Here is a 14,222-nt window from a genome sequence, read left to right on the forward strand (position 1 = left end):
ATCAACTTCCATGCCAAAAAGCTCCAAGTATATGGGGAAAGGAAAGACTCCAGAGGAATTGCAGAATATAATGGTCTAGCAGAGGAAAGGCATATAGCATGTCTGAAGTGAGGACTTTGCTGAGTCCCCTTCTTTGCTGAGGACAGGAATATTAGGAGGCTATGTTGTGAGTATGCCCATATTAGATATAAAGAAGTTCCAATTTCACAGCTGTCAATCACCAATGTTCTTTAGGCCTATGTGTAAAAAATCCTACTAGGTACTAAAGATGCAACATAGTCAACAAAGATTTATGTAGCCTTGCTCTGTTGGTGCAACATGACCATTGCCTCCAGAATACCAAGAAGAAGCTAAGCATCAGAACAATTCAGAAAAACCCACTACCTTACATAGCTTCTATCTCCTGGAAGCTGGAAGTAACAACTCACCTTCTTCCCACGGTGTGGGCATGGGAAAAAGTAGAAAAATCCTGTCATATATTGCACAGTCCATCTTAAACAACTCCAGACCAAATTACTTATAGGTCTTCCTTCACACTTCTAAACTTGGTTCTCAGACCAGTACATTCTCTACAGACATAACAATACACTCACTTCTCTATTCCAGGTTTCTGCACATGTGTATGGAAAGATTTGGCCTTTGTTTTTTCTTGGTTAAAGTTCCCTGGAGTGATCACAAAATGCTCCTTAGATCAGAACTTCTCTATATACATACATATACACCCAGCTTCCAAAATACCAAAGATCTTCACTCAAAGGTGCTTTGTTTTAAACTGCAGCTGGGGTAGTAGGAGAAAAAAGAAAAGGTAACCATCCCCTATGTAGCACAGGAATGAAACAATATCTAAAAGAAACCAGTCATCTCCAGAACCAACTGGTAGGTCATCCAAACATCCCCAACTTCCAAGGGTCAGCCATCATGGCAGTTACTTCTTTGGCTGATGTCTGGCTAATCATCTTAATGCCTTTCTAATGACCATCACATTCTGGAAGTCAGTTTTCTGAATGTAGTAAATACTGTCCCCCTCCCAGCTAAATTAGGGGTTTGCTCTTTTATTTTTGATAGGAAGGGGATATTTGAAGCCTCCTAAAAAATTCTGATTAGTTCTCTCTGTTGAAACTGACAAGACATTAACAGACACATTTGCTGTTTCAGTTTAATGTACCAGAATGTTTTCACATCAATGTACCCCTCACAAGTTTTTAAAACGCGCAGCATATTTTCAAAAGTGGAATAAATTGGTCACAATTCAGACACATTTATCATATATTTCTGAAGTTTGGCTGTGTCTTTAAAAAAAAGCTAACTTTCACAAACCTTAATTTAAGTTGGGGTAAGTACCTGGGACAAATGCCTATAAGAACACCAAAATCATCTGTTAAGAAATGAATGCTCCTTATTCACGTAATGTTTCTTTAAAAGGATAGCATCCCCTTAGCAGACAAGCCTGTGTTTGTATTTGACAAATGTAATTAATTATAGAAATATAACAGAATTGGAGCCAACCATTCAGATCTCTGGTTTACAGGGTGAGAGGAGAGGAACAAAGGAAAAGGCTATTTTCCTCCCTGGTTTGTACAACAGAAGATGTTCTTCTGAATGGTATCAGCAATAATAAAGAAGGGATTATTAATTTATTTTACCTGAACTTAACTTTCTCATCTTCTCTTATCTATTTCATCATTGGTTGATACCAGAAGAAAGTAATTTATATGGAGTCTCATATAACACAGGCTTCCCATCTGTTGGAAAGGAGCCCATGAAAGGGCACAGGTGCACAACATAAAAGCTCATAGGTAGCATACTGTCATTCAGAAATTGGTGCACCCTAACGCAAAATAGTTTTTTTCTACACAAGAGGAGGAGATAGAATGGCTCTGGGGGTTGAAAACATCTTGGGTCTTTAACAACAGAAAGCCACAAGTATACAGTATTCTCAGTGGCATATTTTCTATTTCCAATCGACCTAAAATCCTTGAGTTGTGCCTTGCCTTAACTCAGGTGTGTCTGGGGAAATTTTAGAAAGATCCCGGTGAATCTGGAAGCCCTTCTGCTTTTACAGTCTCTAAAGCTCTATTCCACAATAAGAATGTGAATTAAACACTGAAAAGGGAAAGGAAGGGAAAGCCAAGGGCAAGGGGGCCTTGGTTTCAGAGACACCTGCTGTCCACAGAGACGATAGGAACCGGGCAGGGGACTCTGGCTCCGGAGGCAATACAGTCCCAGAACTAGCCAAGCTGGTAACCACAGACCCCCGAGCTCTGCCCATGCTATTCAGTCCCGACCCTCGGAGAACTAAAGCCGAAATGCGAGTGGAGCTCTCCTCACCTCGCAGCAAAATTAAGCGATCCTTAATTCTCAGGAGATGGGATTACCCAATGCCCCATCTCTAGGGCAACCCAGTGGGATTGAAGCTGCTCCTTAACAGTGGTTAAAGACCACATTTCTAGGGCTCCTGGAAAGGGGGCGAGTCCTTAAGTTGACTGCTCTTTAGACAGAGAAGGGGCTGTTTCCTCTCCCTACATTCTCCCCATCACCTTGTCAGAAGGCTTCCTTTGCTTCTACAGTCCCGCCCCGTCTCACCCTGCCCTTGCCCGTACCCCTAGCCCTACCTGTACCACTCCAGCCCTTTCTCGTAGTTCCTGTCGAAGAAGTGCGGCTCCACGCCCACTGCCCGCACGTCTGGGTGCACTCGGATCGCCTCCAGCAGAGCCCGGGTCCCTCCTTTCTTCACCCCAATGATCAACGCCTGCGGTAGCTTCTTCTCTCCGTAGTCCGGGGTAGTGGTGCCAGGGCCAGGGCCCCCCTTTTCCCCTCCTCCTCCACTGGTACTATTGCCCCCCCTCCGGCCGGTCAGTTCCTCGTCCGTGGTGCTGGACTCATGGGCGTCCCTCTCGAAGAGCCCGCTCTGCCCCGTAATCATCTCGGTGGGGGCTAGGGGGGTCCGGATCCAGGCATCCCGGTTGGTTGCCCTCTCTCCGCCGCTACTCCCCAGTCCCCAGTTGTCTCCGGGGGCCTGAGGGGAGTCCGGTGGCTCCCTCCGGCTGGCGTTGGCCAGCGCTCCCAGGGACGGCAGCGGCGGCGGCGGGCGCGAGGGGCCGACCTGGACACGGGGAGGCAGGAGGGAGGGCAGCAGCGGCGGGCTGGGAGGGGGGCCGCCCGAGGGCTCCCCGGCGCCGGGCGGCTCCTGCAGCGCCAGCGGGAACTGCAGAGAACTGTAGCAGCTCATGAGGCTGTAGCACAGGTAGGTGACGGACAGAGACAGGGTGCACATGAAGAGCAGCTTGCGCGCTGGGGGCCCCTTAGAGGAGGCAGTGGGCGGCGGCGGCGGCGCGGGCCACTGGGCCATCGCGGTTCCCCGCTCGCGGCAGTGGCGGCGGCGGCGGTAGCAGCAACGGCGGCGGCAGCAGCAGCCCCCGGCGCTGCCCGGACATGATTTCAGCCGCCGCCCCCGCCGCCACCGCCGCCGAGCCGCCCGGGTTGCACGGAGAGACGCCGATGCGCCCCCGGCCCCGGCTGCTCCTCCAGCCGCCGCCGCTGTCCCGCTGCACTTGGGGGGAGCCCCGCCGCATGGCCCTCCCGCCGCTGCCCCCGAAGCCCGGCTGTTGGCCCCGGGCTTCCCCCACCACCCCCCCTCAGCCTCTGGGAAGGGGACTGAGGGGGGCGCGCGAAACTCCCTGCGCTGCCGGTGGCGCCTGATCTAGCCTCCGTCTCCAGCTCGGTGTCCTCCTCCTCCTCCTCAGTCACTGCCGCCGCCGCTGCTTCCTCTACAGCAGCCGCTGCCTCTGCCGCCGCCGCCTCACACTGTTGCAGCCCCGAGTTCCTTCCCCGCTGCTAACTTTCTGCCGGGAGAGGTGCTGGGAGGGGAGGGGAAAAGGGGGGCAGGGCGTGCGCCCGCCCTCCACTAGGAGGCTTGGGGGGAGGATCACGCGCACCCCCGGGAAGGAGGGGAGGAAAGCATAACGCGCGCCGGGAATAAAGCTGGGAGGGATGCACCGGGTGGGGAGGGGGCGTGCCTTGCGCTCCCTCACCTGAAGTGGCCCTAGGGTCTCTCTTCCCCGCCCTAGTCTTCGCCTGTCTGGATGCCTGTAGCTCTCCGGTACCCTGTCCTTCCCTTGCTATGTCTCCAGGTCCCCAGGGCGCACACGGGGACCGCACGGGGCCCCGGCCCCTGCCACGCGGGCCAAGGAGCTTAGCGAGAGCGCGTCAGGGATTAGGTCTTTTCTCGCCAGGGGGCTCTCTGGCTTGGGCTCTCCCCCCCATTTCCCCTGGACCGCACCCCTAAGGGATTTCTCTCCATTGCGTTGACATGTGTTTCCTAGCCTGATTTTCCTTCTGCTTCCTTCTTCATTTCTGTTCTCAAACTAGCCTTCCTTAGCACTCACTGCTCTCGTCTCTTCACCCCACCCCCAGTCTTGAAGGATGAAGACTACACAGTTCTTCCCCGCAAATGACCCCTGGCCCTGGGCTTTACAAATTTTCTGGCCCGCTATCCTCATGGGAGAGGGAACCTGCTTATTCTACACCTCCATAGGAATACCTAGCTACAGGTGGTTATGATTTCCTCCCCCATTACTAGGAATCTAAAGGATACTACAGTCGAACCATATTACGAAGCAGCTTATTAACTGGTTTTTTAAAGATACACTGTGGGTTGGGTCACGTCCCTAGAAAATACAAGGATAAACATTAAAAGGCCAATTACAATATAGTTAGCCTGGACCCAATACTCTTGATGTACTAGAGGCACCGTGCTCTAGGACAGCGACCTTTACCAGGAGAGAAAGGATCATCAGAAGGGAGAATCGGCTGGAAACAAGGACAATTCTCTTTCTTCTTTCTGAAGAACTAGATAGAGGGAGGAGTAGAGTAATGGCGCAAACCCCCTGGTAGGGTCACCTTCCTGGGGCAGGGGCTCCCTGTGGTAGCTTTATGGAAAGGGAACTCACAATTTGCCCATCAGTCTGGCTCTCCAGGGGAGAGTGGCCTCCTTCGAAGTCCCTTTCAAAAGCCAGCTGAGCCTGGGTACTTCATGGGGCTGCCTCTTGCCTAGCATGGTAATTCAGCTGGCATCTCCAGCTTTGTTTGATCATATAATAGCTCCAACAGTTGAAAGAAAAACGTATATAGTGTCTAAATATTAACTAGATACCTGGTGCCAAGGAAAAAAAATGTTAATCAAATAAGATGAAGAACGTGGACTTTTCCCATAGTGAACAAAAGCTCAATGCTGCTCTCAGCTGGACATGTGTTCTTTCTCTGCAGCTTCAGTTCAGATAAAGATTATTCCTTTATAATATATTTTTTATGGTACACTGGAGACCTCTGAAATGCAGAGTCTGGTGTCCTGTAAATCATTTCCTGTAACTAGGGATTCTTTTTCAAACACCACACAACTGCATTACAGTGATGTTAATGTTAAGGGGCCAATTTGAGTTGGCAACAGCACAGGCAGGCCCCACTTCTACCTAGCCCTGTGCCTAGTCATGCACCTAAGACATTAGAATCCTTTGATTGCAAGGCAAAGGGAGTTGAGTCAAGGGAACAAACATTTATTAAGGGTTTACTATGTGTCAGTGTGCTAAGCACTGGAGATGCAAAGAAAGGGAGTGAGGAATGACCCCTGCCCTGAAGGAGCTTACATTATAATGAGGATACAGCTGCAAACAACTATGTGCATACAAAATATATACTAGGTAAATCGGGCTAATCTCAGAAGGAAGGCACTATCAGTGGAAATTGGGATGGAGAAAGGGTGGAAAAGGCCTCTTGCAAAATTGTGAATGAAAGGAAATCTGACTTTGCTACCCTTCTACCTCCCTTCTGTACACTTTGCCACCTGATAGCATATCCTATTTTTCCATATTCCTCCTCCATTCACACCTAGCAGGTTGTACTTCTAGATCCTGGGAGACACAAGTGGGATTTGAATTCAGGTCTTCCTGACTCCAAGTCCAGTATTCTATCCACTACTACCCCACCTTTCTATTTCTATTGCCTTCTGAGTACCTTTCAAATGCCTCTGAGTGCTTTGTAAATCTTAAAATCCTATATAAAAATAAGTTGTTGCTTTTAACTGTGACTCTATAATATTATACCACCTTAATTTTCTAACCTTATATTATGCCCTTCTTTCCAGCCAACCTGGACAACTCCTAGCTCCTCAAATACTCCTTATGCCTTCTGACCCCCATGCCTTTCCTCACATTTCTTCCCTTCTCTTAAAGACCTGGAATTTATAATTTCTCCTTTTCTTTGGAATTAAATTCCTACCTGTTCATTAAAGTCCAACTCAGATGCCACCTCCTTCCAGTTTTTCTCTCATCTACCCTGTCCATAATGGTGTTTCTCTTAGGTTTCAGACGAACTTTATTTTTCAACATAATCCATTTTTCATGAATTATTGTGTTTATAACCACCTATATATGCATCTTCTATTAGATTGCAAGCTTTATATGGGCAGGGATTGCATATGTCCTCCCTCAAACAGGGAGAGGGACTTAAGCAGTTCATTGTATTGAACTGAATTGAAAAATAGAATGATGATGCAATGTAAATAACCTTTTTTATCAACTTTAAAAGAAGCTTGAAGGCAAATCCTTCACTTATTCAAGAATAAATTTCTAATAGTAGAATTTCAGGCACCATGATAGATGAGCTGTAATGTACTTGGAAGAAAAAAGTACAGTGGAAGTGAGCAAAGGATGCTCTTTGGCATCTACTCTTTTTCTATTTAAGGCCAGCTATGCCTGACAGAAATGTTCTTGCAATACTTACAGCTGATGAGAGGCTGATAGTGAGAGGACTAAGGGAAAGAGAAATGAACCATCTTAATTGGGCAGTTCCAAACAAAGCCAGGAAGTGGCAAGATCCTTTTAGAAAGGAAAGTGCCACCATCCAAGTTCATACTCTCATCACTGCCTCTTGGTCTTGCTTGCCTTCCTAGAGAACAATTCAAATCATATGACTTCCTTGCTCTAAAGTCCTTAACAACTTGCCTGCAAATTAAAATCCAAATTCCTGAGCCTAGTACTCAAAGCACACCATAATCAGGTCCTAACTTCCTTCTGTAGCTACCTCTCTGCAGTTCTTTCCTTCCTGTACCCTATGCTATCACCAAACTGAACTTTGGACCTTTCCCTGAACGCTCGTTGTATTTTCTTGCCTCTACATCTTTGCTGGGTTCATTCTCTCTGACTAGACCGTTCAGCACCAGTCCCATTATTGTTGTTTAGGGAAATCAAACCAGTCTTTCAAGGTCAGGGTGAAATATTACTTCCTCCAGGATTCCCACCCTGATCATCCCAGGTCAAAAATGATGACTGCTGCTATCTGCATTAGTCTAACACTTAGTTTTATCCCTTATGTGATATTTAATGAATTCTACCTTGAACTACATATATTTACAGAGAAAAGAATTCTGGGATTAGAATCATGATCTCAAATCTCAACACTTCTGCTTTGTAGGAACTGTACTGTATACATACATACATATGTGTGTGTGTATATATATATATATATATATATATATATATATATATATATATATGTTTCCACTAAATTCTTCCCTTAATACCTCACTGTAGTATATAAGTAACTCTGGCTCCTGCTTTAGTCTGCTATCTGTGGATGAGCTCTGCCAGGCTCTTCCAAACTGGAAGAACACAGGCAATAGTTCTGGCTAATGCACAACTAGCAACTGAACTTTGTTGTACTTTGTCAGAATTTGGCTGTGACCAGACTAGCAAAGTTCGGTGATATTGGTCACCAGGTTAGCTATAGAGCTATAAACATGGAAACCACAGCAACTCTTAAAGACCATCTGTTATGTTATAGAGGGATTGTGAGATATATACTATATATATATATGTAAACACACATATTTATAAACATATATGTATGCATGTGTGTATATATGTTTATGTGGTGTGTGCATATGTCGGTGTGTCTGTGTGTGAAGGAACTGTCCAATCCAATGAAAATATGGATTCTTGAAGCATTGAAGCAAATAGTCAAGTCTCTTAACCTCCCTTCCCTCTTGTTTCCTTATCTATAAACGGGCTTTTGGTCACCTGCCTTACAAAACTAGTATAAGGAAAGGGCTTTGGAGGCCTATATAATATAAATGGGGTTCATTGTTATAGTTTAACAATTGTCTTCCTTGTTATCATCCCATCAGTCATCATCATATCTCATCTACTACCTTTTGATCCTGGAAGCTCACTGTTTTCCTGGACTTTACACCCTAGAAGTAACCTCCAACCTTCCGCCTCTCCCTCTGATTGATTGGTTCCTCTCAGAACCTTTATTTTAAGGGGAAGGCCCAGGTCAACCATGTCTCCATGTCCCTCCAGGCTTTACTTCTGATGGTGGTGGACTTTCTCTACAATGCCCAATGGCCCCAGAGATCTCTTCACCCTTGACACTCCCTCTACTCCTGGACTTCACACACTGGAAATACCCTCCATCCTGAAGCCCCTCCCTCTGATTAGATGGTTCCTCTCAGAACCTCCACTTTAAGGAGAAAGCTCAGGTTAGCCATGTCTTCTTTCCTCTCCAGATTGTACTCCTCACTCTCTCAGATTTTCTCTACAATGTCTCCCACTTTGGTGCCTTCATTGTTCCCTCCCTGCCCCTTTTCAGCTCCCTTTCATATGTCTTACCCCTTTAGGATGTAAGTTTTTTGAGGACAAGGATGATCTTTCTTTCTGCTTGTAACTGAATCCTCATGCTTAGCACAATGTTTGGCACATTGTAAATATTTTTTAAATGCCTGTTGACTTGACTACCAAGCTATAAGCTCCTTATAGGCAGGGATTATGTTTTATTTAGCTTTGTGTCATTCATAGTCTGAGCAAAGGACCTTGCATATACCAGACACTCATGAAATGCTTGTTGAATGAATGAACAATATCTCCTTTCTCTGCTTTGAATCAGTGGTTGTTTTCCCTGGGGATACTTTGATTCTCTTTATTCTAAATTTTAGCCTATCCTAATTGTTTCTTTGGTGAGATAGGAGTAGATTAAAAAGTGATGTCAATGGGTGTAATACACACTACTACAATATGTCTTTTACCAACTGGGTTTTTAATGGTTTGAGAAAATTCTCAGAAGGGCACTGGATGACCATTAGGATTCTAGATGTAGTATTCAGGATTTCATCAAGCTAAAATTATAGGCTGAAGGTAGTAAGATTAAATTCAATAGAGATAAAGGCAAAGTTCTACATTTTTAGATAAAAAACAAATTCACAAGTACAGGCAGAAAATATATGGTTCATTTGAAAGTGATCTAGATGTTTCAGTGTGCTATAAGTTTAATGAGTCAACAATGGGACTTGGCATCCAGATAATCCAATATGATTATAGACTGCATTAAGAGAGTCATGGTACACAGGACTAAGGGACTTTTAGCTCCACTATGCTATGCCCTGAACAGGCCACAAATGAAGTTTTCTGTTCTGTTCTTAAGTCCTCATTTTAGTAAGTTCAGTGCCAAACTGGAGTATATCCAAGACGAATAACCAGAATGGCAAGGGGGAGTTGAGACAGTTCCATGTGAGTTTATTGTTAAATCTGAGGATATTTAGCTTAGATGTTCTTATTGTAAACCATTTCATTTTCAAGGAGGACCAGTGGCATCACAGGGTAATGTCTGGACTTCCTCATGAATTGGATTTAAGTGAGGTACAATTGCACAGTCGTCAGCCTCATTCTCTCCTCCAGACTCACCAAAGTCCATTGGCAAGACAAAAGTCAAGACAACTGGTGATGACCCAGGATGTAATAGATGACCTTGGTGTCTTTGATGTCTAACCAAGCTTTAAACAATTTACAGTGCCTGCTTTATCTGCCTTCATGGCCATAAGGGGGTAGACTATCCTGCCCTAATTATGCCAATTATAGGGAGGCATATGCTCTAAGAGAATGCTGAGGGACCAAAGGAAGAGGGGCTTATCCCATCTGGGTTATTAATATATTTTATTAAGATTAATTAGGTTGACTGGGTTGTTTAAAAGAGTTTACTTATAAGAGGTCACTTGTCCTGGGTGGCAGCAGAACAAAGTAACATTGTGGAACCCCACACCAACCCCAGGAATGGTCAGGTGTTATATAGAAACAGAACAAAGAAGGCATAGTGCCAGGTTGGCCCAGGGTCATGCTCATGTTTTCACATGGGGTAGTTGGAGCTTCTTTGGTTTACATTTTTCTGTGGAGTCATAGGTCACATTTCCTTTCTGGCCTAGTCCTGTACAATGGCCCACTGGTCTTTGGAACAAATTGTTCTCATCTTCCCATTCTGCCTGGGGAAGTATTCACATGCTTGGAGTAGGTATCCCTCTAATTCATCAACAGGCTTGAGGCCTGCTGGTTACCCTCAACCTGGTTTAGCCTGTCTGCTGAGACAGTTTTGACAGGGTCTGGCTGCTTGTGTGTTCTACTTCTTAGAGCAGAGTGGGAAGGAAAACATGAGAGCTATCTCCAAGAATTTGAAGGGTTTTCCTATGAAAGAAGGACTTGACTCTTCATCTTTGTTCATTTGGGTCAGAGAATAAAAGATTTCAGGCTGGTAAAAACTTCCAAGGTTATCTAACCCATCCTTCATTCCCACTACCACTATTTTATGGATGAGAAAACTGAGTGTGTTTAGGGTTGAAGTGACTTTCCCAAAGGCATATGCATAGCAATGAGTAGAACGAGGATGTGTCCCACTTGGCCCCAGAAATCGGTACTAGAATCAATAGGTAGAAAGTGCAGAAATGTAATTTTCCACCTGATGTAAAGAAAAACTCTCTAACACTTAGAACTTTCTAGAAATATAGTAGGCTGTGTTAGCAAATGGTGCCTTCTTCTTTACTGGGCCTTGAATGCCAGGCAAAGGACTTTAAATTTTACTCAGCAAGCAATGATAATAGTAATATTTGATGTTTATGCAGGTTTGCAAATCAATTTCAATGCAGCAGAACTTGAATGATCACTTGTTGGGGATATTATAGTGAGAATTCTTATTCAGCATGGACTGGACTCAGTGGACACTAAGAGCCCTTGCAACACTAAGACTTAACTATTCTGTAATTCTGTGAATTCTGATCCTGTCCCATGTGGTAATATTCAGATCTACATAGTTTCTTTCTTTATGTGATTCAATTAATTTTCTAGTCTAGATTCAAATGAATATTTCTTTTCAATTCTAGTTAAATATCTATATTCATTTGGATATTAGTCATGCCTTAGGGAATGAATTTTAGGGTTCCTGACAGGGTTGCCTCTAAAATATACTCCCACCCCCTAATAACTGAAAATTCTTCAATAGCTCTTAATTTTTGTTTGTCTATTTGTTTTTACACTGGATCTTCCTGTCTAGCTCAGGCTGGAAACACAGGGGCTACTGTATGGTCAATTCTATTCTAATGGGCATGGGAGATTTGACTTACTCCATTTTCTGATGTGGGCTGGTTTGCCCCATCTTAAGGAACCTAGTGGCTCCCCATTCCTGGGGATCACCATATTTATGGAGAACTTAGTGCAGACACCCAATCAGCTTAGCCCACCCTCAGAACTCCTAAGCTAAAAGAGGTACACCAACCTCAGTCTCCCCAACTGCTGGGATTACATATACTAGCCCAATAGAGCCCATTTATTAAATATAGCTCACATTTCTATGATGTTTTGTGGTTTGCAGAGAGCTTTACTCACAGCCCTGTAAGGAAAGTAGAACAAGTGTTATTATCTCCATTGCATAAAGGAGGAAAATGAGGTTTAGAGGGTGAGTTACACAGTGGTTCACAGCTATTAAGTGTCACATAGCTAATAAACATTGATGCTTTCAGAGTTGATATCTGAACCTAAGACTTCTTTCTGTCTTCAAGACCACAATTTTTTGAGTTCCACTAGATGGAAAAAAGCTATTTCATCCTACAATCCTCCCCACAAAAAAAAGTATTAATGACTGATATCAGATTTATTCCTGAGAGTGGGTTTTGATGGAAGGGAAGAGGAATACCATATATATAGAGAGAGGGGAAGAACTAGAGTCACTGAAGCCTTCTACTTATAATATTCCCTTGGATTGGCTCTGTTTGGATCACAGGAATATTGGCAAGATGTTATAACACCCAGTTCAAATGCCATTTCCCCCATTCAGAACTACTAAACTAGAACTGAATTCACCCTTCTTTGGATGCCCACCACCACCACACCCCTACTCCATGGTTATTATGCCCCTTTTCTAGAACTTCAAAATCTACCTTGTTTTATAATCCTGTCTTCAGGTCTTACCTCCCCTTCTAGACTCTAAGCCCCAGGAGGGTAGGCAGTATTTATTATTCTTTCTGCTGCCCTGCCTGGAGCATAGAGTACATGGTGGCCAGCAATATGGAACCAGATTAGAATGGAGAGGTTTTCCAGATGAAGGGCCTTGAATGCCAAGGCAAAGAGGTTTAAATTTTACTCAGTAGGCAATGTTAATACTAATAATAGTTGATATTTATGCAGATTTACAAATTAATTTGAATACATTATCTCATTTGATTGTGCTAACAACTCTGTAAAACTACAGGGAATCTCCTGATGATTTCTGAGTTGAGGAATGATATGACCAAATCTATAGAAATTTAGAATGATGGGATAAAAGGGATGGATTTAAGTAGGTGTTAATGAGGGAAGGGGATAACCAGGGAGTGGAGGTAGAAAGATCTGTTGGGAGGGTATTGTAATACTCTAAGCAGTTGGTAATGAAGGCTTGTCCTATTGTGGCAAAAGGGCTAGAGTAGAGGGGAATAAATGGAGAGGAGAAACACTTATAAGACCTAGTCATCCTGGTGCCAATGTTGATATTTCAGAGGCAGGAATTTTGTTTGACCTGATGAAAAAAAGATTTTTTAAAGGCTTTTAAAAATCGTTTAATCTAAAATTCAATATAAATACTGCTATGTGTTAATCTTAGAAAACAAACAAATCAATCCAAGACCTGCTCTTTTCAGATGTGAAGCTAATTTGGCAAAGGGGGTTTTGGTTTATTTATTGGGAGGTCAAAGTTCAAAACTATGATTCAGTGTCTTCCCCCAATCCTTATCACTTGGGAGCTGCAGTAATCACACTCCTCCCTCCCCACACTCCAGGCAGGCTATTTATTTTCAAAGTGTTTATGGAGATATTAGCTAATAGAAGGATGCCCACAGGACCCTTGGGAAATCAGTTCACCTGAAAATATTGCTTATTTTTTAATCTATGTCATCCATTATAATCATTACCCTTTGCAACTAGTGGAACAACTTTTCACAGATAATAATTAGGGAAGGAAAGACAAGAGTGGATTTAGAGGGTGCAATAGTTAAGGTATACCTCTAAATTGAGCTCTCAACTCAGGAATCCCCCTTCTGTTGTTCAGATACTTGTTGAATTCATATGTTTAGAATTGAACAGGCATATGATATATATGCCTATTAAAGCTTAAAACTGTACTAAGACTTCTGGGAGCTTATATCACGTCATATATATTTTTATGTTATATACATGTACACACAAAAAAACCAACATTGACTCTCATTATTCCTAGAGCTATTAAATGTTTGATCTGAAAGAAACAATAGAACCTAGAAAATATGTCAGAGCTAGAAAAGACTTTAGAATACAGAAAATATAGATGAATGCCTCCCAAAGATTATGCCTACTCCACCCTCCTCTCCTTTTTCTCTATATGCTCAGTAACCTTCATTCTTGCTCCTCCATCTACCACCTCTATACAGATAACTCACAAATTTATATCTTCAAGCCTAGATTCTTTTATGAACTACAGGCCCATGTTGGCAGTGGCCTATAGGATATCTCCACATGGGTGCTCTACCAGCCCCTTAAATTCAACGTGCCCCATACAAATCCTCCTCCTTTAAACCTACTTCTTCATCTGGCTCCATTGCTTCTGTCCATGCTACCACCCACCCAGTCTCACATGTTCATTTGTTATTGTGTACTCTACTTATGTATATATCGGTACTATCTCTTTACTTGACTGCAAGCTTTCTGAAGACAAAGGTCATGTTATCTAAGCTTGATATCTTCCCACAGCACTTAAAACAACTAAAAAAAAATGTTGAAACAAGAACTTGAAAAAGACCTTATAATAGAGAACATAGAGTATTTGCATTTGAAGGAATAAAAGAACAGGGGAAAAAAAGCCTTAGACTATAAACTGTCTGAACTGAAAGAGGTCAAATCCAACAC

At 43.6% G+C, this 14,222-nt stretch overlaps 1 protein-coding gene across 1 annotated transcript in view; it reads right to left on the reverse strand.

Annotated features, from left to right (window-relative positions):
• Positions 1-3,349, reverse strand: part of HS3ST4 (heparan sulfate-glucosamine 3-sulfotransferase 4) — a 406,482-nt gene extending 403,133 nt beyond the window's left edge. Inside the window, exon 1 of the mRNA XM_069064290.1 lies at positions 2,613-3,349. Within this exon, the coding sequence (XP_068920391.1) occupies positions 2,613-3,349 (737 nt within the window). The remainder of the gene's footprint in view (positions 1-2,612) is intronic.
• Between the last annotated feature and the right edge of the window lie 10,873 nt (positions 3,350-14,222).

The sequence above is a fragment of the Petaurus breviceps genome, unplaced genomic scaffold (assembly GCF_028583685.1).
Source record: "Petaurus breviceps papuanus isolate PSGF00001 unplaced genomic scaffold, PetGlider_PUasm1.0 138, whole genome shotgun sequence".
Lineage (NCBI taxonomy): Eukaryota > Metazoa > Chordata > Mammalia > Diprotodontia > Petauridae > Petaurus > Petaurus breviceps.